At 41.4% G+C, this 23,623-nt stretch overlaps 2 protein-coding genes across 5 annotated transcripts in view; both read left to right on the forward strand.

Moving 5' to 3' along the window:
• Positions 1-392: 392 nt before the first annotated feature.
• On the forward strand, positions 393-2,246 carry LOC123504211 (V-type proton ATPase subunit e 2-like). The gene is made up of 4 exons (XM_045254565.1): positions 393-547; positions 1,025-1,072; positions 1,287-1,373; positions 1,678-2,246. Coding segments are annotated over exons 1-4 (234 nt in total). The 5' UTR covers positions 393-449; the 3' UTR covers positions 1,679-2,246.
• Positions 2,247-3,819: 1,573 nt separating this feature from the next.
• Positions 3,820-23,623, forward strand: part of LOC123504109 (chaoptin-like) — an 83,493-nt gene continuing 63,689 nt past the window's right edge. For 2 of the 4 annotated variants that reach the window (XM_045254424.1, XM_045254426.1), the window contains exons 1-2: positions 3,820-4,086; positions 18,503-18,603. The gene's annotated coding sequence lies outside the window, so the exon portion shown is untranslated. The remainder of the gene's footprint in view (positions 4,087-18,502; positions 18,604-23,623) is intronic. The other 2 variants (XM_045254425.1, XM_045254423.1) reach the window with 1 other exon arrangement.

Here is a 23,623-nt window from a genome sequence, read left to right on the forward strand (position 1 = left end):
GGAGTGGAGAAAACGGGATGCTGGATGCATGTAAGCTCTAGTAAGCTCTAGTTTTGTTCCAGAATCTAGAGTGAAAAACTGAAGGGAAGAGCCAACGAAGTTGAACAGTGGAGTAGGTATATTATGTCCATAAGAACGCGTCTTCTCATTAATGACAATCCGTTTTTATTTCTGTGCAAGGAACAAAATAATATCTATCAGTTAAAAAGCATCGAAATGTTGAATTCGGCGCCAATTATCTCGGTTCTGGTGTGTGGTGTACTGTATAGCTTTTATATTAAAAATGATGTTGAACTATGATATGAAATGTAGTAGTTTATTTTAGATAGATATAAAATGGGAGTGAAACAGCCATAAGAAGGGTACATAGGTGTGTGTGCGTGTGTGTGTTTGTTTTGTTGACATCGTGACGTCAGGGCCGTGTATTGACTGTCTGGTTGTCTGGAAAGATGGGTGCCTCTGCAATTCCGATCATCTTGATGACCCTTTTTTGGGGTCTCGTGGGTATTGTACTTCCCATAATACTGCCCAAGGGTCCAAATAGAAGGTGGGTGAAGCTATGTGCTTATATTGGCTAATACATATTGGCTGCCACAAAGTCTCGACTTTGACACATAGCATCTGCACTCTGTTAAATTATCTCCAACAATATATGCCTGCAGATCTTTCCAATAGCGGTTCCTTGTTTGTTTTGTTACCGCCCCTCTCTAGAAGAAGCAATTTGGTGACCTGATGGAAAATCAGGTAAAAGGGTGTGGTAGGCCATATCTTGTGGAAAAAAAAAAAAACAACTAAGGAGAATCACGCTGTGTTTGGAGGAATAGTCACCATACAGGAAATATCCGTCCCCCATAACCCATGGTAGGTGGGCTGTTTTGAATCCTAGCAGAGATGTTACTGGCTACTATACTACAGACACCATGGCTAGGAAAGTGGGAGGGAAAACAGTGGGAGTTGTGAGTACAATGCCAGAGAAAATGAAAGTGTTGATTGTTATTCTTACAATGTGTTATTTTACTTACAGTTTGATGCAGTGTGTTCTCATCACGACAGCTGTATCGTGTTGGCTTTTGTAAGTTAAATAAATTAATCTAGTCTTTGTTTTAAATCCTTCACAAAGATTAAAATTTTTAGTTCTATATAATAGACACTTACTCTTAATGTAAGGTACCAAACTTTTGCAGTGTTTTAAGAGAAAAGTCAGTGCCATACATTGTTTTGAAAAAAATATGATTAGTATATGTTTTGTGACTGCACATGATTAGTAGAACTAATGTTTATTTCAGTTGGCTCTGCTGCTATATGCACCAAATGAACCCCTTAATTGGACCAGCTCTCCACAACACCACACTCATATTCTTACAGCACCAGTGGTAGGTGTCACAGTTCTTGTCTTTTTTATGTTGTTTGGTGCTGTTTTCACTTGTATGAATTAATATTTAGATGCTGCCAATAATGATGTGTACCTATGTTCATAATAAAGATATGTATTTTTCGTGTTACATATTTTGTACTGTTTTATTGTTGGATAAAAAATAAAGTACTTTATAGTCATAGTAAAGTAACATCACATTGCCCTGTGCAATTCGCCTCTTTTTGATATGCTTGTAGATAGAAATATTTTTTATTGGAAGGCTTTATTATAACATCATTTATTTACCGGTTTTTATATTTCAGAATATGTTGACAAACAAGACTGGCTACCATGAGAGTGATCTAAACTGAAGTGTTCAAGATATAACAGTGTAGCTTTGTAAACATTATAACCAAAGAAAGGATCTATATATATGTAGGATGTAGATTTGTCATTAGTAGTAAGTATTCCATTTTTTGTGTTCCAGAATTTATCAGAATCTCTTTTTATGATGTGATCTTTTTCATCTATGAACATTTATTTCCTGATTATTTTGTCATGCAGTGAACATTTATTGTTTAAAATCCTGGAAAATAATTGTTGTGATAATATAGCATTTAATCTGTGAACTCTCTCATAGTCTGTGTTCATAAAAATTTAGCGGCAGCTACACCATTCCATTATGGTAAACAAGTGTTGATAATCTGTAACAGGTTGAGAAGTCTGATAGTGGAATTAGCCGTGAAGTAGCTGCTAGTCATGTAAGATATTATAATTCTTTTACCTGTGTAGTAATGGTTGTGGGAGGTTGTTAATGAAACAGTTCTTTTGTATAGTTATGTTATATTGAATTTATTTACCAGCAAATAAAATGTGAAAAGTCAGCATGAAACAGATAACATTTTATTTTAAGATACATCCACATATATATATATATATATATATATATATATATATATATATATATATATATATATATATATATATTTTTTTTTTTTTTTTTTTTTTACGGTAAGACCTATAGCGCCTGTAGGCACACGAAGAGTGTATGGGAAGCGCTGTTCAGCTTCCGCCCATTAGTGGCGTAGGCAATTTTATTTATAGTGGTACCCATATTAGGGCCTATATCACCGCCCAAGTTCGTCTTGAGTGTAACCACCTAGAACCTGGGTATCATGGTGATATGTATGTAACTTTAAACCACTCGACAAATGGCAAAGTGTTCTAAGGCTGTACGTGGACGTCTGCAGTATTCTTGATGGCAATTTATATGCTAGTTGGCTCTCTCATGGATTCACCTCTTAATGCCTTATTGTTATGTGCATTTTTCTTCATGAAGTTTGGTGTCACTACTGTCAATCAGATGGATTTAAAATACATGTACTATTTCTTTTTTTTTTCTTTTCTTTTTTTCAGATCTGTATATAAATGTTATAAGACTGAAAGCTGGGTACTGTATGATATCAGTTTTAACAATTCCATTCCTCCAACACAAGATGACTGGCAGATGACAGTGAGATATGGGAAGTGAATTCATAAATGAAACAGTGCACATACAATAAAATTGGGTTGGTGAATGACTGAATGCAAATACAGTATATATATGATAGAAAAATAGGTGAGTGAGGGATATATATATATATATATATATATATATATATATATATATATATATATATATATATATATATATATATATATATGTACTGTATGTAAAGTTGGAATGCTATGTTTAAGTAGGGAAGAGCCGAAGAGGAATGCAGAAGTAGGAATGGATAAGCACTTCTATTAAGTAACTCACTATAATGTGTTGTTCTGTAATAACCTGTTAATCTTAAGTCTGAGGAGGGAGGTCATTTGAGTGGTGTATCTCATACATACGTATCTATCAATGAAATGACAGCGCCCAGCAAGCTCATCATCGTTCTCCTCGGTGTCAACTGCTGTAGCAATAAGCTGCAGGATGAATAAGATATACTATGGTCTTTTTATTTATTCTTAGTATAGATTTCGGATGAGCATTCTTCCTCACTCTACTCCCACTCCCTTCTTGCCCCGCCCCGTGCCCAATCCCTCCCGGATCACCACTTTCTGCCCTGACCGAATCTTCCCTGGCTGCTGCTTCTTCTCTCTGCCAGACGCAGATCTTTTGAGTGCCACTGGGATACACCAATCACTGCAATACTTACATAGAAGCTTGCAGTGTTATGGTAATTGATATGTTCAGATTATATTGTTAGAAGCTTTCTTAGCTATAGAGTTCCCTTATTTGATGTTATTTGGATGAATCATCATATTATTGTAAAATATCTTTTCTGAAACATTTTACTGGTCGGTAATGACAATTCTAGGTGAACATGATGACAAGAAACACATTATATATTGTATTATAGAATCAGTGGACGGAGGCTGTTTATAATCTCCAATCACGGTAAGGTGTACGACAGTTTAGGTTACCCACGTTGCCTGGCAGAGGGAGAAGGAGGAAGTCTCGGGAAGAACGGCCTCTTGCTAGTCTAACCAGTCAGTGCACTTTGAAGATTCTGAGTGGAGTGATGTCTCCTAGTGACCTCAGTGTTGTTCATATTCATGTTCCCAAGCTCTAACGGGGCAGTGTAAGCGGGAGGAGGACACTTTAGCACCTCCAGGGAGACATATTGAAGTTGCTGGAATACTGCTTACTTGCTTTTGCTTCAGAACAGCGCGGGAGTAATTTATCATCGTGGGACTAGGTAAGTGTGCATGTTTGTTTGTGTGGCCGGCTTTGCTAGATAAACGGTAGCATCTTTGGTATGTGAGTGAGATGTGGTCATTGTTTCGTTTGCAGTGGTGTGAAATATGAGCAGGAGAACCTTGTGGTAGCAAGTAAAGATTTAGAATTGTGAAGTTGTCGTGGTCAGTAACGGTGTGGAGGTGTGTGACATGTATGGTAGCTGTGTTGGGGTATGGTTATGGACAGCCGTATTAAGGTTATTCAAATATTGGAGAGAGAGAGAGAGAGAGAGTGTGTGTACTAGTAGTAGTAGTAGTAAAAAAAAAAAATAATAATAAAACGAACCATCCAGAATCTCTCTTTAACTGGTTACCTTGACGTTTAGTGATGTAAAGATTAAAAGGATAAACTAGAAAAAATAAAATTGATACCTTACCTTACCTTACCTTAACCTTCCAGGAAATAACCTTTACTCGCTTTCTATCTATACCGCACGGAAATAACCTCTTTCCAAAATGTTAATCGTACATAAGACACTCGCATTACAATGTCAACGCGTCTGCCTGTTTAGATATTGTAGTATCGAGGTTGAAGTGGGTCAGTCAGGGTTTGGCTGGGTACACAAACATACCACTGGCTGGCCACCACCTCAGGGCACACGACGAAGCTGTGTCCTCTCACCCCACGCAGCTCAGGGACCAAAACAGTTTCCAAACATTTCGGCTGCTTCGCATGGACAGCTTTTGACATTGTAGTGAAATTATTGCAATATTTAGTTATTATATTTTCAAAATTAAAAAAAAATCTATATTTAGTACAGTTAAAAATATTATGTGTTAAGAAATTGAGAAACCGAATGTCATTTGTAGTCTTTGTAGTTCTAATAAGAGAGCAGAGCGTTTCAAAACAAGTTGTCTGACATGTAGTGGGGAAAGGGACTCAGTTGGTCGAGGTATTAGATTTTACATGTTTTAAATTCTTGAATAACTTTTTGCCTTTGCTATTTGGCAAAGTAAACAAGAAGGAAAAAAAAAAAAAAAGTGATGATACTATGATATAATGTTGCTATGAACCTTGAGCTAGGCTGGTATATACCTCTTCACTTCTCACAGCGCTCCATCCTTCCCCACACCGGGGTCTCCCACTAAACCTCATTCATCCACACCTGAGCCGACCAGTCTACATAAGCCTAAGTGAGCCAAGAAATTGAGCTATGGCAGGCTGCCTCCCGTATTCATTATGACCTTTTATTATTTCTCCTTTTTTTTTTTTTTTTTTTTAGGTTTTGAAGTATTTGATCCTTTCAGTACTTGACCCATTTTCCCGCATCATTCCCCCAAAAAAAAAAAAAAAAAACTTTTTTGTGCGAGTTAATCAACATATTATATTTTTCAGTGTATTCATACAAACTATATTTATATATTTTCTTGATAACCCAAACAGTATCAAGGTTCATCACAGTATTATTTACTAAATTCGGAGAGAGAGAGAGAGAGAGAGAGAGAGAGAGAGAGAGAGAGAGAGAGAGAGAGAGAGATTCACTTCCTGTCATCTTTCCTCTCCATATTTTTTTTCCTCTTTCTCTCCATTATTATTAAGTTGTCCTTGTATTTGAACTCTTGCTGAATCCCAAACCCCGCCCGTATCATCGCGTTGCCAGCCCCGCAGGACAACTGGCCTCACCGGTTGTGTGGGACAGTCCTGGGTAGCGGCAGTGGTGGTGGTGCCTCTGGCTGTCCTGTACCCTGTCATTCCGGGAGGGGCGACACATGAACCGCCTTGACTTGGCAAAAAAAATATCCAGGTGTGGTTGGTTGCTGGTTGTGGTTTCCTGTCCCTTCCTAACCTTTTCTAAGATGGATAGATAGGTGGGCCGTTGAGGGTTGGACTGAAATTTATAGGCTATTATCATTAATTAAATATGTATTAGGCTATAGAGATTAATGATTAAATTTCCATCATCATCATCACAAGTTTGTACATGTGATTCCAATATACAACAAATGCTTCCCTCTTAAGTCATATATTTATCTCCATCTGCTGTTCGTCTGTTTCTGGCTAACCAAACAGACACTATAGTTTCATCTCTATTTACCTATGTTTCTCTCATCTATTTCCCATTCCTAACTTATCCATTCTGTTGTCCATCTGCTGTATGTTAAGTACTTGACATTCTACCCATGTGCACGTTTCATTTACTTTTCAGCTTCACGGTAACAATTATCTAATCAATCTTACGTATTGAAGGATGAGCTACGTTAGTATAGCCGGCTGGTGAGTGGGTGTGGCTCTTACCATGCCTTGTCTTGCCTTGCCTTACCTGGAGGTGCTGGAGGCCTTGTATGTATAGCCTGTCGTGGGCATTAAGTGTGTTGTGTCATGATCTCTGGGTTATCTCTGGTCGGAGGGTGAAGGGCACTGTGTATAGTATGTCATTCAGCAGCTTTAAAGTTATGATATGGCTGTGTGATTTGCAAAATGATGATACGTGTACATTTCAGACATGAGCAGTAACAGGTCAAATATTGTATGGAATAGCTTTCTGTCTTCATGTGCCTTTTAGTATTAACCCCTTCAGTATCATAACGTGTTTTCATATTCGTTCTACTTAGTATTTGGTGATTTTATACTGCTTAAGATCATTATGTATGTAGTGAAGACTCCAGCCATTAATCTTCCTAATCTAAATAAAATCGTCCAATCATACGCAAAACTCGTGGTAAAAAGAATGCGTCCAGGTACTGAAGTGGTTAATAGTGTCTCAATCAGTAGTAGTGGGTGTAATAAGAATAGGTAGATACGACTATGAATGATCAGGATAATAGTGTCTGATTCTTCATAACTAAGCTTCTTTTTTCAGGCACATATGTCTTTGATTTTCGGTGCAGTGGTAAAAGAGACAAGAGTAATGATGATCGGTCTTGAGAATTGACGTTCATGTTATATATATACCACGGACAAAGGGAAGCATTTAGCACAATAATCCTCCTACTCGCATCTCGGCCAGTTCCAGTTGTTGGTACTGTACACAACTGAAAAAAAAGTATAAAAAAGGAGAGGAGTTTAGGATAAAGAAGTTCGCCATTCCTCTTGCCACACCTTTTTCACCACTCATGCCTGTATTCAGAAACGCCTTCCCCTCTCACTACGACAATTTTCCAAGGTCACAGAAACAAGTAGCGGGATTTTCAAGACAGTTTCTCCTTTTAATAAATCAGAAATCTTGTCAATCTATCACCAGAATCATAAAAATACCCTTGAAAACAAGAGCATCTTCAACTGGAGCCTTTGGAAAGCAGTGATGGTGAGAGAACAAAGCGTTTCAGAAGAAGGGGCTCAGGGTAAACAAATCTTAAGTCTTTGGTTATAGTTCGGGGAAGCGGTGTGGGTGCGTCCAAGGCCACAGACATAGGAGAGGGTTAAATTTTATGGGGGCTATGTAGAAAATGACCAACCGTTGCTTATTCTCTCTTTATTTATCGTTTTCTATGATTTTTTTACTCATTTTTTTTTCAGTCCGTTCAATTGGAGTCTGCCGGTGTCCATTGTGTTACTGATTGCACACTGAATGACAATGACTGCTTTGTCCGAGAGATTTATGCCGTTTGGTAATTTGCCGGGGTAATATTGCATTATTATAGTACTAATTAATGGGGGTATTGTTGAATCGTGCCTTTGTGTGACTGTGTGTGTGTGTGTGTGTGTGTGTGTGTGTGTGTGTGTGTGTGTGTGTGTGTGTGTGTGTGTTTTATGGTATGAGTTTTATGCAACTGGAACTCAATTGTCCACTGTGCACGAGAGAGAGAGAGAGAGAGAGAGAGAGAGAGAGAGAGAGAGAGACGTGAAAAATGCATTGTTTTTGTTTTAAAGGGAAAATTTTCTTTTGGATGAAATGCACACACACACACACACACACACACACACACACACACACACACACACACACACACACACACACACACACACACACACACACACTAAATACTCTTATTATGGAAAAGACTTCTCTTGCATGCATGAATTTTGAAATCAAACATCTATTTGTATTAAATCCTTCGCTCCTTCTATAGACTTCCTAGGATAGACAAAGCTCTAGAAAGGTGAAGTTACAGTATTGGCTAAAATCTGAATAAATATTAGTATAGCTTACATCAAACTGATAGATAGTCTGTAGGCATTCTGGACTAGGCTGGGCTGGGGTTGAAAAGTTAAGTTACAGTATAAGTTAAGAATATCTGAAGGTTATAAGAGTTACTGTAAGAAGTCCCCGAGGCGAGAATACCTGGGGGCTGATGTAGGAAGGCTTAAGTATGCAGGTCCTTAAGTTACCTGCCTCACTGACGCCCAGTCTTACCTACCACAGAGTTCCCAGTGTGTGTGTGTGTGTGTGTGTGTGTGTGTGTGTGTGTGTGTGTGTGTGTCTGTCTGTCTGTGTGGAAGTGCTTGTATTTTTTTCCGTCTCTCTCTCTCTCTCTCTCTCTCTCTCTCTCTCTCTCTCTCTCTCTCTCTCTCTCTCTCTCTCTCTCTCTCTCTCTCTCTCTCTCTCTCTCTCTCTCTCTCTCTCTCTCTCTCTCTCTCTCTCTCTCTCTCTCTCTCTCTCTCTCTCTATCTCTCTCTCTCATTAACATCACTTAGATACAAATATTCACATAGATTTTATTTTTACTAACGATCGTCTCACAAATCTTATCTTGCTATACCATTTATCAATATAGAGTTTCTGGCGGGCGTGAAGTACAGTAACCTTCAGTAGTACTAATAACAAATGCCTACTCACACATCACGTACGTATATATCACGCATAAAACACACAGTGGAAATTAATTGCTGGCAAATACAAGTGTCCCATCTACTGAAGGAGAACGTGTTATTTGAATGCATATAGGTTAGTTGGTGTAAGGCACAACTTATTATTGACGCTTTCTTCCCGCCAGTATCAAGGTGACGAGAGAGAGAGAGAGAGAGAGAGAGAGAGAGAGAGAGAGAGAGAGAGAGAGAGAGAGAGAGAGAGAGAGAGAGAGAGAGAGAGAGAGAGAGAGAGAGAGAGAGAGAGAGTTGATTTATTGAGAGACAACGAATAAAAGAAAATCAAACAATATATACTGCCTCCAGAGAGAGAGAGAGAGAGAGAGAGAGAGAGAGAGAGAGAGAGAGAGAGAGAGAGACGCTTTAAAGGACATGAGAGTGTAGGAGGCAGCGTAGGAGGTCATCTGCTTGTTGTTGTTGCTTTGTTGCTTTTGTTTTGTTTTCGTTTTGTTCCTGAGAGTTTCTGACATGTGGCTTCTCTCTCTCTCTCTCTCTCTCTCTCTCTCTCTCTCTCTCTCTCTCTCTCTCTCTCTCTCTTGTTTATGTCGTGATATTTAAGTGATGGTCGTCAAGTTATGATTTCTTTCTTCTTTGTTTATATTTTTTTTTTGTGTAGTGTTTTGTTTTGCTTCGTATCAAGTGTAGGTAGGAGCAGTGTGTGTGTGTGTGTGTGTGTGTGTGTGTGTGTGTGTGTGTGTGTGTGTGTGTGTGTGTGTGTGTAATTGCCTAATTATATTGGCCCACTTGTTGTTCAAAGGACCTGTACTTTAATTTTGTGGTCTCGTCTCCACATCTATGTTTATCTAGTTTTTGTGTGTGTGTGTGTGTGTGTGTGTGTGTGTGTGTGTGTGTGTGTGTGTGTGTGTGTGTGTGTGTGTGGTCCTTCCCTCCGTCATCTGCTTACCTGCTTGAGTGAGAGGATTGGGGGAGGGGGAGATGCTTACCTGCTTAACTACTAACGCCTCCCTCCACTCCCCCGCGTACCTCAGTGTGCTCATTCATATACATACAAACTACATATATACACACACTGTTTCCCTGCATCCTATCTACCTATCTAACATTCTATCCTCAGTAACACACACACACACACACACACACACACACACACACACACACACACACACACACACACACACACACACACACACACACACACACACACACACACACACACACACACACACACACACACACACACACACACACGTTCTGAATACGGTAGTAATTATGTCGCTTTCTTGTCTAGTGAAATGATGACAAAATTGCTGTAATTATAAAGGATATGGCCTGAGTTTGGAAGAAAAGAGAAGTAGGTAGTGAAATTGTAGTTGTTCTCGTTGTTATCTCGTTAATTGAACCTTTGACTGTTAATGAATGAGGATGAAAGGTGTAAATAAGTTGGTACGGTATGTTTAGTATAAGGACTTTAATGTACAGGCCTGATGACTTCTTGCAGCTTCACTTTTTTCATGTGTTCCTAATGTTATCACACTTCTGATATGAGGGGTTAAAATTTTACTGAACAAAAATACAACCCGACATGCTTCTAAGGATTTGAATTACACTCGGTCATTCATTTTGCTGTCATTTTCTTCCTCAATTATTCTATTAAACTTATCCAACATTCTATTAAATGTAAAAAAAAAAAAAAAAAAAAAAGGGTTAAGATCTTTTTCAGTATCTTGACTTGGCGGGAAGGTGAGAAGTGCCTTGCTGTGCACCTTAACGACCACCTGTTACGAAATGTCAGCAAGAAAAATATACCGACAACCAAACAGTGACAACCTACGATATAGTACTTTTTGTGCAAAACCTGAGGCATCTGTGTTGTGGCTTGTGCTTTCTACTAATGTGTGGAGGAAGGGCGCGGCGTGGGGCCATCCCGTCACTGCAGGAGTCCGGACGTCCACCATCTGCCGTGTGAGTGTTCCCGTTGCGGCGTGGCGGCGGGAGTGGCAGCCTACAGTACTGCTCGTCAGCCAGTACCGCGGCGGACAGATGGTGCGTGTGGTGGTCCCCTTGACACTGATAGCGGGGCGTGGTGGCCTCCAGGCTGAAATATGTTAATAGTTTGGACAATTACCTCATTTTCCTAACCCTGAAATGCCGCACCTTGGCCACGCACGGGAGTGGAGTGTGGTGGTCATCAGATGGAAAAAGGTGAAGCATTTGGAGTATTTCATGTTCGGTCTCGTTAAAATGGCGGACAATGATCTCTTTACTTGTCTGAAATGCCGCAGTTTGGCCACGTACGGCTGTAGTCTTAGGGTGTGGTGATTATGTGAATGAAAAAGATGAAACGTTTGAATAATCCCATTTTGTTTTGTGTTGATATGGCGGACTGATTGATTGATTGGTTTTGATATTAAGATGCTGCAGTAATGTGAAAAAAAAATATCCTGAAGCTATGTATTTTGGGTATTTGTGCGACTATAAGACCTTTACCCCGTGGTGTTCATCAGACGAAGTACACGTATAAAGTTTTTTTTCTTCTATTACGCTTTGATGTGACTAATAATTTTCTGAACAATCCCGTTTTCTAATCTTGAAATACTGTACCTTTGCCAATGAAGCCTCCAGTCACTAGCCTTGTGATGGTTGGACGAGGAGGAGCGAACTGTACGATAATCAGTCACTCTGTCCTAAAGTATAATTGGACAGGAAATAACCTAATTATCCTGACATTATAAATGCTCCACTTAAGCCAGTCACGGTTTTAGTCCTATCTGTAGAGCGAACTGTACGAAATATGCCTATCTGTCTTGTGCGTGGTAATATTACGGCTAATTAACTCATTTTTCTAACCCTGAAATGGCTTACCTTTGTCAGTCACGGCTTTAGTCTTACCTGTGTGATGATTGGACGGGGACGATGAATTGTATGAAATATGTAACCTTTTTCAGTCTCATATTAGGATGGCTAATAACCTTACTTCCTTAACCCCTTTAGTACCATGACGTGTTTCCATATTCATTCTGGTTACTGTTTGGTGATTTTGTACAGCTTCAGAAACTCATGTGTGGGGATTAAAATAGTGAAGACTGGCCATTATTCTTGTGACCTCCATAGACCCTTCCTAATGTTATTAAAATCGTCCAATCACATCCAAATATCGTGGTAGAAATGCGTCTCAGTACTGAAGGGGTTAACCATAAAATACCACATCTTGTAGCTAGTCGATGCTGAAAACTTTGCTCTTTTTTTGTCGATCAACGGCTCCTGTCCCAGATTTGACTTAATCTCTTCCTTCGCTTCCTATTCTTTTCCTCTTTTACTTTTTAAAAATCAAACGTTCTGGAGTTAATATGAATTCTTCTCTTAGTCTCGTTTCTTCTCTTGGTGAGGTGTGTAAGTATTACCTTGAATATTTCTCCTGCCTTGTATCAGTAGGACGAAGAGTGAGTGAGTGATTAGAGAAGACGCCACAAGTAGGAGGAAGAACCATCTCACTTCCCCAGCCATGTAATACTAATCTAATCCTCAGGTGCTTTAGAGTTAGACGTCACGAAGTATATATCAATTTAGTGCTAGTCATTTGGTTATTGTACAGTTCTGGTCGTGGTGGGAGGGAGGGAGTGTGGGTCTGTTAGAAGCAATAAAGGGCCTCATATGAGATACTTAGGGAACCGTTGGCCAAAGGGATGAGGCGTATGGGTATTGCCACTACTATTCCTTCCCTTGCTCGCTTGATTTATGGACAACCCGTATCGGAAAATAATAGGTAAAATGCTGGCTGTCTTATTATTTATTGATGGTGATATATTCTGGAAGATCATGATGGTGGGCCTAGAAATAATATAGTAGTAGTAGTAGTAGTAGTAGTAGTAGTAGTGGTGGTGGTGGTGGTGGTGGTGGTGGTGGTGGTAGTAGTAGTAGTAGTAGTAGTAGTAGTAGTAGTAGTAGTAGTAGTAGTAATAGTAGTAGTAGTAAAAGTAGTAGGAGGAATCCAATCTTTGTAACTATTCCTTTTCATTTAATTACTTTCATTATACTTTATTTTTAATTGAACCCTTCTGTCCGAGCATTTACCTCCCCGCTTGTAGTCTTTCGTTATTCCACGGCTCTGCATTAATTACCTTCATGCGTCAAAGTCCCGCTCTGCATACTGGAAGAAAAGCAGGATGTCAGTTTACGCTTCAATGCCTCTCCCCCGCCCCAGCACTTCAGCCTCTTCAGCCAGGCTTCATTATAGTTGATTTTACGCCACAACAAAGGAAAATCTACGGGTATCTTATCGCATACCAAGATGAATAATAAACTGCTATGACGGAGTTACTTTACTTCTCTATCGTGTCTACAGGCTACACACGGGAAGTTCATTAATCTTAACATCCGACTCGTGAGAACCTGGCAATTTCTAACCAGCCACAAAAGATGAATTACTTGATTCATGTGAGATTGAGAGAGAGAGAGAGAGAGAGAGAGAGAGAGAGAGAGAGAGAGAGAGAGAGAGAGAGAGAGAGAGAGTAATGGCACACGGTCGAGGTGATGAATAGGGACAGGTAGTTATATAAATTTAAGCCTGGCTGGAATTCTGTGATTAATGAGAAAGGGTGTTGTGGGGGCCGGGTAGGAGGGAAGGGGCGTGGTGGGGAGGCTAAGGTAGAAGGGATGGGGAAGGGGTAGGAATAGCAGGACGTCGCTAAGTGCATACCTAGTAACACCTGAGGCTATGGGAGGGAGGAGGAGGAGGAGGAGGAGGAGGAGGACCACCGCTGCTGAGGCCTACTGCCCACCCAAAGTACATAAAGGGTTAGTTTTGTAATTTAATGTAATTGATATACTTTGCCAAATGCACAGCTGCCTTCCCACTCCTCTAGTACAGATGATGAAGGTATGAACTAACCGACTGACTAATTGACTAGCGGCTTAGAAATAAAGGAATCACACTCGTATTTCAGCACTTAACCTCTTCAGCATTTTTACCTTGAGTTTTGGATATGATTAGTTACATTAGGAAGGGTTTATAAAGGTCTGAAGTGTAATAGCCAGAGCCTTTACCATTTTAATCCTCACATGAGTTTCTGAAGCTGCATGCATGAAATCGCCAAATGGTAAGCAGAATAGATATGAAAACGTGTCATGGTACTGAATTGGCATCACCTAGGTCAGCCATTGATGACAGAACGAAGGGAATGAACGAGTAATGCTGTAATGCTGAGAACCCTTTTGTTAGATAAGCAACCATTGTAAAAAGCGAGACGGGAAGAAAAGAAAAGGGATGGGAGAGTCTCAATTCCATTCACCATCTACATCAGTTACCAAAGATGAATGGAGGAAGTGAAAGAGCAGTGTTGAGAGCTCGCTTGTTTTGTTACCAGTCCCTTCAGGCAGTCGGGATGGATGGAGGAGGGAGGTGCCTGTCAAAAAACATCACCCAAGTCAGTCATTACAGGAGACAGAGAATGAGAAAGAACAGTGTTGGGAACTCTTTGTTTTGTTACCAGTACCTCTAGGCAATGAGGCGAGAGGAAACAGGGAGCACCATCCAAGGACACTACTCAGGCACAAAGGAGATGAGTGGGTAAGAGAAATGACGAAAAAGACTAATGTTGAAGATTTGTGTTAACTTTCCGATCCATTTTTAGGTCTTGAGATTGGAGGAAAGAGGAATTGAGCAGGAAATCCGCGCCTGTAACTAAGGATGGATGGATAAACGAAGGAAAAACGGAGTCATCCTTTTTAGACGCTTCTCTGCCTGCTGTTGTTTCCTTGAGGTCAGGCAGAGGAAGAGGCGCGTTTTTTGTATGCTTGTTTGTGGACAGCAGTAGCAGCAACCCGTTTTCTTTCTCAGGGGGACGTTTGCGGCTGCTGGAGGAAGAGGAGGATGGTAGTGTTTGTATTTGTCTCTACATGAGTGACTTAACCCCTTCAGTACCAGGACGCGTTACCATATTTACTTTGCTTACTATTTGACGATTTTATACTGCTTCAGAAACTTGTGTGGGGATCAAAATAGTGAAGACTCCGGCCATTAATCCTCTGACCTCCATAGACCGTTCCTAATGTCAATAAAATCGTCTAATGACACTAAAAATTCGTGGTAAAAATGCGTTCCGGTACAGAAGCGGGTAATATTCTCAGCAGTGGTTCTGAATTAGCGCCCCTCGTTTCTTCCCCCAAGCAGAGTCATGGTCACGACATTTTCACATCCCAGAATGCAGTTGTCGCAGGTTTTGTAAGGCAGGTTTTTATTCCGTGGTGTTCTTTATTTTAGCTTTTGTTTATCGACGTTATTAGTGTCATAGTAGTCAGTGGTCCGCATCTTCCCACGCTGTTTTTGTGGGTGTATTTCTTTTCTTCATTAATGTCAGGCTCTTCGTGACGTAGTTGTTTATTGTATCGAGTGAAATTGCAAGTTTTAAAGAAGCTTCCCGTGTGTTGTTTTTAGGTCAAGTTGTCTGTATCGCTGTCAGTTTAAAGAAAGTGGATGTTTGTATTGGTCAGTCAGCCTTTCTGTTTTTTCTCTCTAGTTCATGTTTTTTATGCTCTTTTTTCACTATTTGTATACTCTATTCTTCTATTCATCCCTGTGTTTCCTTGTGTGTATGCGTGGTCATCTGTTTGTGTATTCATCTGTGTTGTATTCAGTGATATGATTGATTGACTCAAGTGCTTGATTGATTGATCCACAAGTGTCCCATGAAGTATCGATCTTTGTCACTTTATCATCTCTTATTTATCTTATTTTACCATCCTACTTGCCAGCGTATCTCTCTTCTTAACCTGACACCATCTGCCGTATGCATCAGTGTATCAGTCTGTATCAAACGCACTCCTTTTCTAGTCTTCATAATTCAGCAAGACAAGAAAAATGCAGAATGCCAGCAGATGGTACACACAGGGCAGCTGCTGTCTACCTAATACCACTCCCTGTCATCTTCCTCGTCCATAAATCTATCTGACAACCTAAAGCTTTCTACTCACACTAACTGCACGGCTGCTAAGTCCATTTCATTATCCACTCTCTGTTCTATTGCTCTATTTTGCGAACCAGTCTCATGTTATTTTTGTCTTTCTTTTCCTTTTCTTTTGCAGTTTTTATTTTTATTTTTTTATATATACCAAATTTTATAATGCTTTCTTTTTTTTTTCTCTCATGTCTCCTCTGTTTGTATGCCTGTCTTTTGTTTGCAAGACCTTTCTGTCCTGTTACTTTTACGTGCCTCTTCTCCCAGCGACACTCAGATCCATCCTGCTCAATATCTCACACAAATTAACCTTAGACTGGCGAATTAAAAGGCTCTGGTTTGTGAAAATATACCTACTAAACTTACTGGTATGGAACTGCATGTGCCTTATCTGTTATGAGAATCGTGAAATATATCATATCTCTAAGTGGAACTAATTACCGCTATATTTAGCCGCCGAGTCATTTATCAACGTCATAGCTTATCTCGGAATCTATGAGGCTAATGTAGATGGCGGGGTTACAATGGGCTTGCTGCGGATGCCTTAGTAGTAGTAGTAGTAGTAGTAGTAGTAGTAGTAGTAGTAGTAGGAGGAGGAGGAGGAGGAGGAGGAGGAGGAGGAGGAGGAGGAGGAGATGAAGAAGAAGAAGAAGAAGAAGAAGAAGAAGAAGAAGAGAAGAAGGAATGAAGGAGTAGGAGGAGTAGGAGGAGGAGCCCTGCTAATGAAGGAGCCACAGTCAGATCTCATACTGTGATAAACATGAACCTTTTACTTCCCATAAGTTAACTAAGCTGTCTTTGTCTTGTTATTAAAGATTCAACTAACATTCCACTGGCTCTTGTTTTAACCTGAGGCTTTCTGGCATTGTATTTCAAGTTTACAGTGTTTGAATGTATATTTCTCTCGATACGGCACCACAATTTTATATAGTTACTCAAAGCTTACTAAATATCTCACACGCTTGTATTTTTTTATTATTGAATTATGTCCTTCTTACTTCTCTATTTTAGTATGATTCCAGCGCTCTAAACTTACCCAATATTCCACCAGCTTTTCTTTTAACTTTCGAACCTCTGCCAAAATATTTAAGTTCGTTGGCCCCCACGTGGGTGAGGGGTTAAGAGCTCCACCCAGTGTGTGTATATATATAACTACTCATATATTTTTGCAGACATCCATTCTCTCTCTCTCTCTCTCTCTCTCTCTCTCTCTCTCTCTCTCTCTCTCTCTCTCTCTCTCTCTCTCTCTCTCTCTCTCTCTCTCTCTCTCTCTCTCTCTCTCAAAAAAAACAATATCCATCAACCTAACATCACCAATAACAAACACGTAACTAATTAAAACACAGGTTATGATTATTGTCCCTTGTGTCTCGTTCCCTTCAGTGTTGGTCCTTTCTTCCAGTGTGGGCGAGGGAAGAACTCAGGGTGTCAACGAAGCATTTTCCTTTAGGGAGGCTGACATCACCTGCGCTGGGATATACAATGCAGATGAGAGGCGAGGTATAGTGTAGAGGGTGTGTGGTAAAGATATGGTAGTGAGGAGGTAGGGGGGGAACTGCGGGAGATATGTATTGTTATAATCACTGTCTGGATCTCTCTCTCTCTCTCTCTCTCTCTCTCTCTCTCTCTCTCTCTGTGTGTGGTAAAGATCGAGAGAATAGTAAAAGAAATGTTGGATAAACACACTATTGTTTATTCTCTCTCTCTCTCTCTCTCTCTCTCTCTCTCTCTCTCTCTCTCTCTCTCTCTCTCTCTCTCTCTCTCTCTCTCTCTCTCAACAAGAATACTGGCACAACGGGAAACAAAAGCAGACCTCCCCCATTTTTTTTTTCCCTTTTCCGTAACCTTCACTGGCTGGTCACGGCCGGGATGTCGGGATGTGGTGGCTGAATGGCGGAATGGCTGAATGGGACAGGTGACGGACGAGTGGATAGGTGGATGAATGGAGTAATATAGAGACTGCAGTGGATAGGAGTGTTGAGTGGCAGGGATGTGGATAGGAGAAGGATATGCGGTGGGTGTGTGGGCGGTGTGGCGAGCAGGTGGATGGATAGGAGGAAGAGGAGTGGGTGGATGGGTGGGCAGTGGTTGTTGGGTGGTGGGTGGGTGGGTTCGCGGGAGGGAGTCAGATGTAGGCCACTGTGTTAGCTGGTATGTGGTCGCCGCCGCCGCCGCTGCCGCCGCTCGCCGCCCCTGGCCACGCTCAGTCCTGGAGGGAGAGAGAGAGCTGAGGGTGTCGCGATGCTGCCGCCGTCGCCTCTACCGCCGCTGCTTTCCCTCTTCCCAAGCTTTCTGTAGCCTCCTTTAATTGCTACGAATGACACCTCTTTAGAATGTCAATAGTAATGTCTCGAATAAGGAAGTGGATTTGAGGTCATAATGCTTTCCCTTTTCCCTTTCTGTAACCTCCTTCAATTGCCCGGCGCCTTATGACCTCGTTGTTAAGGCGACAATATTTGCCAGTCATTCGGTCAGTCACCCTTTAATTATTGTTTAAACGCTTCTCTATAACAATGTCACCGAGGAGATTAATTTGTTCTGCTTTTCCCTTACAAGTTTCACACAGTGTCCTTTAATCGGTAATGTACACTTCTCTTAAGTCAGTAAAGAAGTCACTAGGTTATTATTGTTATTGCCATGACTGTGTGCCAAGATTAACCTCAATGTTTTAATAAGTCGGCCGAGTGTCTTACTTCCTGTACTTCTGGTCTGCAGTGGCTCTGTTGTGTGTTCCTGCGGGGGCGTGGAGGAGCGGTCAGTGCAGTGGATGTAGTGGTCAGAGCGTGTTTAGATACCGCCAGCTGATCCAAATATACGTAAGTGCCTACATGAACTCTCCTAAGGTTCATTCAGAGGTGTTCCTGAAGATGATGCTCAATAGGAGTTAACTTGCACTAGTATTATGTCTGAGAAGAGTTGGGGGTGAAAAATATGAGAAAGCAATAAGGTTACCTCTACGGATTACAAAACAGAATGAACTAACGAGTGATTATGTTTACGTAAGAGGCGCTCTGGCCAAGGATAACTAAACTGAGAAAAATGATCAATTGAAGGTGCCACTTTCTTGAGAAGCCAGTCTAATAGCAGATCAGAAATTGTAATAATAAGCGTCTTCAATATATTAAGAAGTCATACTTTCTTGTCTAGATCTGAGGCGAGTGTGTATTCTTTTTTTAACAAGTTCGTCTCGATACTGATTAATAAAGTACGATTAGATAACGGTAATTAACATAGTGACAGGAACATGTAAGCTACGGGTGAGTCAATTAGATGTTGGGAGTTGGAATTATTTTGTATTAAGTAATGATTATTTGAGCAATTAGATATCGATGAATGTTATGACGATAAGAACTCAGAAATTGATACTCGGAAAGTCATATTTTGGCTCGAGACTATTGTATATTCGCTAGAAAAAAGATTAGCATTATAATTACTAGTGAAGAGACAAGAGATAAAATAACGAGTAATAATAGCGTTAGAAATGTGGAGGGTACCTAGATTATTCTCTTAACCGCTTCAGTACCATGACGCGTTTCCATATTCATTCTACTTACTATTTGGTGATTTTATGCAGCTTCAGAAACTTGTGTTGGAATTAGAATAGTGAAGACTGTGGCCATTAATCTTACATAAATCTCAAGGTAAAAATGTGTCCGAGTACTGAAGGGGATAGTGCCATGTTTAAGGTGGGGACGATGGAGTACTTGCAGTCAATGTAGGGCACAAGCTTGAAAGTGTATGTAGGGTGGCGCGGAGGAGGGAGCCCAGGAATGTGTGTGTACCTGAGTATAATACAAGACACGTCCCGTTTACAAGACGCTGATCCTGACCGAGTCCGCTGAGAGAAAGTTGTGCTCTCTCTCTCTATCTTTTTTTTTCTCTCTCTCTCTCTCTCTCTCTCTCTCTCTCTCTCTCTCTCTCTCTCTCTCTCTCTCTCTCTCTCTCTCTCATTTTTTACTAGATTTACGCAAAACTTGATTTCCGTCTAATAACGAGACAGTATTTCTTGTGTCTGCAGCTTCTTTGCCTCTTGTTTTTCCCTGCCTGTATTCACTGAGCTCTACTGGTCATCACAGTCAGTAGTTTTGTTTTTATACGTCTTGAGGGAGGTAACACAGGTCCAGAGTGCCTTTCTTCTGTCATGGTTCTTGAGTGTTGTAGTATTGATTGTTTGTGGTGTTTGTGTTGCCTGATGTATTGTGGTTTCCCTCTGTTTTGCACGTTTGGTTTGTCTTAAGGGTCTGTTGTGAGTTTTTTTGTTTTGTTTTTTGTGTATGTGTGTTTTGTGCCTGAAGGAGTCTAGTGTTGTGTCGTGTTGTGTGTTATTCAATTTGTGTTTCAGTCTTTTTGTGTGTGTGTCCGGTTGGCCTCTTTTACGCTGGAAGGGAAGTAAAAAAAATGTCTTAAGTCATTCGTGAATTTTGCGGTCGGCCTCTTTCACTAGTAAAGATGAAGAATGTTAAGCCATAGCATCACCACCACCACCACCACCACCACCACCACCACCACCACCACCACCACCATCATCATCATCATCATCATCATCATCATCATCATCATCATCATCATCATCATCAACTACTACCACCACCAACATCATAGAATCCCGTCAGCCGTGTCCTGCGTGGAGGGCTGGACAGGAGGTGGGCTGCCTCATCCCGCAGGCAGCACACGTCAGCGGTGGTGGCGGGGAAAGTAGACACAGCCGCGTCCCCGCTACTCTCCTGAGTCACAAACTTTCTCAACAAACGCTTCATACTTCCGGCCGCCGCTGCTGCTGCTGCTGCTGCTCACCTTGCCTACCTGGCCGCGATTCACGGTGTGGGGCGTGCTGGCAGCCTTGGCCTTCACCGCTCAGAACTGAAACACCCACACATTAAGTCCATGTGAAGTAATGCATTGTTTCCCTTCAAGTATTCCCTATTATATTGTCGCTCCTTTCTTTTACACAGTGTGCAGTACGTTCTCCCTCCCTTGGGGCTAGCAGAGAGCCAGCCAGGCGACGCGGGAGGCTGGTTGTGTCAGCGTACCCTGTGTTTTGTCTCGTCTAAAAGTGTTCACGTCTGCGTGAAACGTAACACACACACACACACACACACACACACACACACACACACACACACACACACACACACACACACACACACACACACACACACAGGTCTCAGGCCTTTCCGAAGATCGGAAACAATGAGCTCTGAGCTCGTTCCGTAGGGTAACGTCTGGCTGTCTCGTCAGAGACTGCAGCAGATCAAACAGTGAATTACACACACACACACACACACACACACACACACACACACACACACACACACACACACACACACACACACACACACACACACACACACACACACACACACACACACACACACACTCTCTCTCTCTCTCTCTCTCTCTCTCTCTCTCTCTCTCTCTCTCTCTCTCTCTCTCTCTCTCTCTCTCTCTCTCTCTCTCTCTCTCTCTCTATTTTGTTTTTATTTATTCATTTATTTATTTATTATTTATTTATTTTTTTTTTATGTGGGATGCAATCCTGGAGTTCATGTACCATTTTAGTTTTACTCTCTTTCATGTTTTCGAGGATGACGTCAGGTCTAGGCTAAGTGTTCACTCTCTTCCATCTTCCCTCGCTCAGTTGGTGGTGGCATTATCTTGTTTCTGTGGGAAATCTGATGGATGAATCGCCACTCAAGGTTAAGCCACTCTTGATCCCTCTCCAAGGCTCTCCAAGACCGTCAGGCTGCACTGTGTGTGGCATTGAATGACGTTTTCTCATGGTATTTTTCTTGTAAGTCAACTCTTAAGACTAAGTGTAGGTCGTGACATGTGCGTAAATAGCTCATTTCCATTCCACTCCTGGCTGGCGTGACTAAAGGCAGCTCTCGTTGTAGTGTGTGGCAGGCGTAACAAGCATCATTGCTGGACCGATACATTTTGGGTCATTGCTTTTTAGTTTGAAACTTTCGTGACAATTATCCATGTTTCCACTGGACCATGCTGTATTTGAAGTGGCTGTCTCATAGGCGACCTTCCTGTCGTGTCTCGCCGCATAACATTCTGCCAACAGGTTTTTCCCTTCCACGAATCGCTTGGAACAGCGGTCACTCATCGCCTGGTGTCTCAGAACCTCTATTGTTTTCCTTTGAATAAAGTAAGTGAAAGGAGGTGGAACATGTTCATTCCTTGCCTTCCGGTGTCTGACTTGTGTGATTGCAGTCTCTGACTCAACCGCCATGCATTGTGTGTGTGTGTGTGTGTGTGTGTGTGTGTGTGTGTGTGTGTGTGTGTGTGTGTGAGGTCCTTGGCGCCACTTTACCGGAAGGCAGCGGCCCCGGGAGAGTCGGCGAGGTTCAGGGGCAAGGTAACCCAGTTCTCGGGCGACCGCAGCGCTGTGGCGACGAGACCGCAGCCAAGTTTATGAGGGAGGCGCTGTTCAGTCCTTGCTTTACTAGTGCTACCAGTACACGGTGCAGTCCTGGCCCACGCCTTCTGTTAGCCATCATTGCTTGGAATGTTAAATGGATAAGTGACAGGTTGCAAACATTTGTGTCGGTGTGGTATGCTTGTATAGCTAACTTGTGGTTGCAGACGCCGCTGAGTGTTGCAGTGGTGCTGGCTCATCACCTGAATCATCTATCACACACTGGATGTAATGGGTCCGCGTGGCTGGCTTTCAAATGTAAACTTTCGTCAAATGTATTTTTCTTGAATAGCGCTACAAATTCCGCACCACCATGTGTCTGTTATTCTTTACACAAAACCTTTCTGGGGGATAGTGGTGAGGTGGCTGTGGTGTGGCGGCAGCTGACAGATATCACGGATTAGGGACGTGCAGGGTGTGGCGCCAAACATCCGACACATTTTCCTGCTCGTTAAAGGAGCTTTCTGCCGTCATCCGTAGGGAAGCTCCAAACACCTTGATGACGAATCCCCAGTGACGCCCCAGAAAAATCTCAGCCAGCAGGTCAAGGAAGTTTATTGAACCTCCTCGCAGCAGGCGGTTTATCCATCCAGGGCTGACTAGAATGCAGGGGATGGACATTTCCAAATTAACTCGTAAAAAGAAGTTGGCATAAACCAGTATTAATTTTTTTGTATCATATATATTTGTACTTTTTTAGCAAATCTGAGATAACTGAAAACTTGCATGGTTAGAATGACAAACAGGGATCTAAAGACATGCCTTGTGGTTCATAGCTGCAGATGCGTGGCCTAATTTTTTTTTTCTGCTCCTGTAGTTTTATTAAGTAGAGCAACAAAACCAGTCATATGTTCTTGTCAGAACTACCAACATTTGAAGACTTTGGCACCTGGAGTATCAGTATAGAAGGTAGTTTTTGGTATATTTTCCTTTGAATCCACTCGCATCTAAGTTATATAGGATTGGTAGAATAACAGATCACCTAAGTCCTTAAATAACGTTATGTTTTGATGTGATAAAAGATAGGAAACAAAAATAAAAAAGACCATACTCGGGTTATCAGTGTCGAGTCAGTAAAACGCTTTAAATTAATAGATAGATACACGAGTAAGAAAAGATATGTGCAGTTTATACAGGGACTGCCCCGTGTAACTGACTTTTTCCAGCTTCTCTTGGTTACACTGCAGAACCAATCCAGTTGCTTGAGGGAGGAGAACGATCACAATATCAATGAGGACATGGTCTTATTGAGCGTCAAGTAATTAATGCAAGGTGAAATTTAGGTGCACGATTGTAACTTGTCTCCAGAGCAAGTCCAAACAGTGACAGGAATAACTCGACAACTCTTAATTAAGTCAGAGTTACACTTTCTTCGCCCGCATATGTAGAGAGAAAGGGAGGGAGAGAGGTAG

This window comes from Portunus trituberculatus, chromosome 15 (assembly GCF_017591435.1).
Source record: "Portunus trituberculatus isolate SZX2019 chromosome 15, ASM1759143v1, whole genome shotgun sequence".
Classification (NCBI taxonomy): domain Eukaryota; kingdom Metazoa; phylum Arthropoda; class Malacostraca; order Decapoda; family Portunidae; genus Portunus; species Portunus trituberculatus.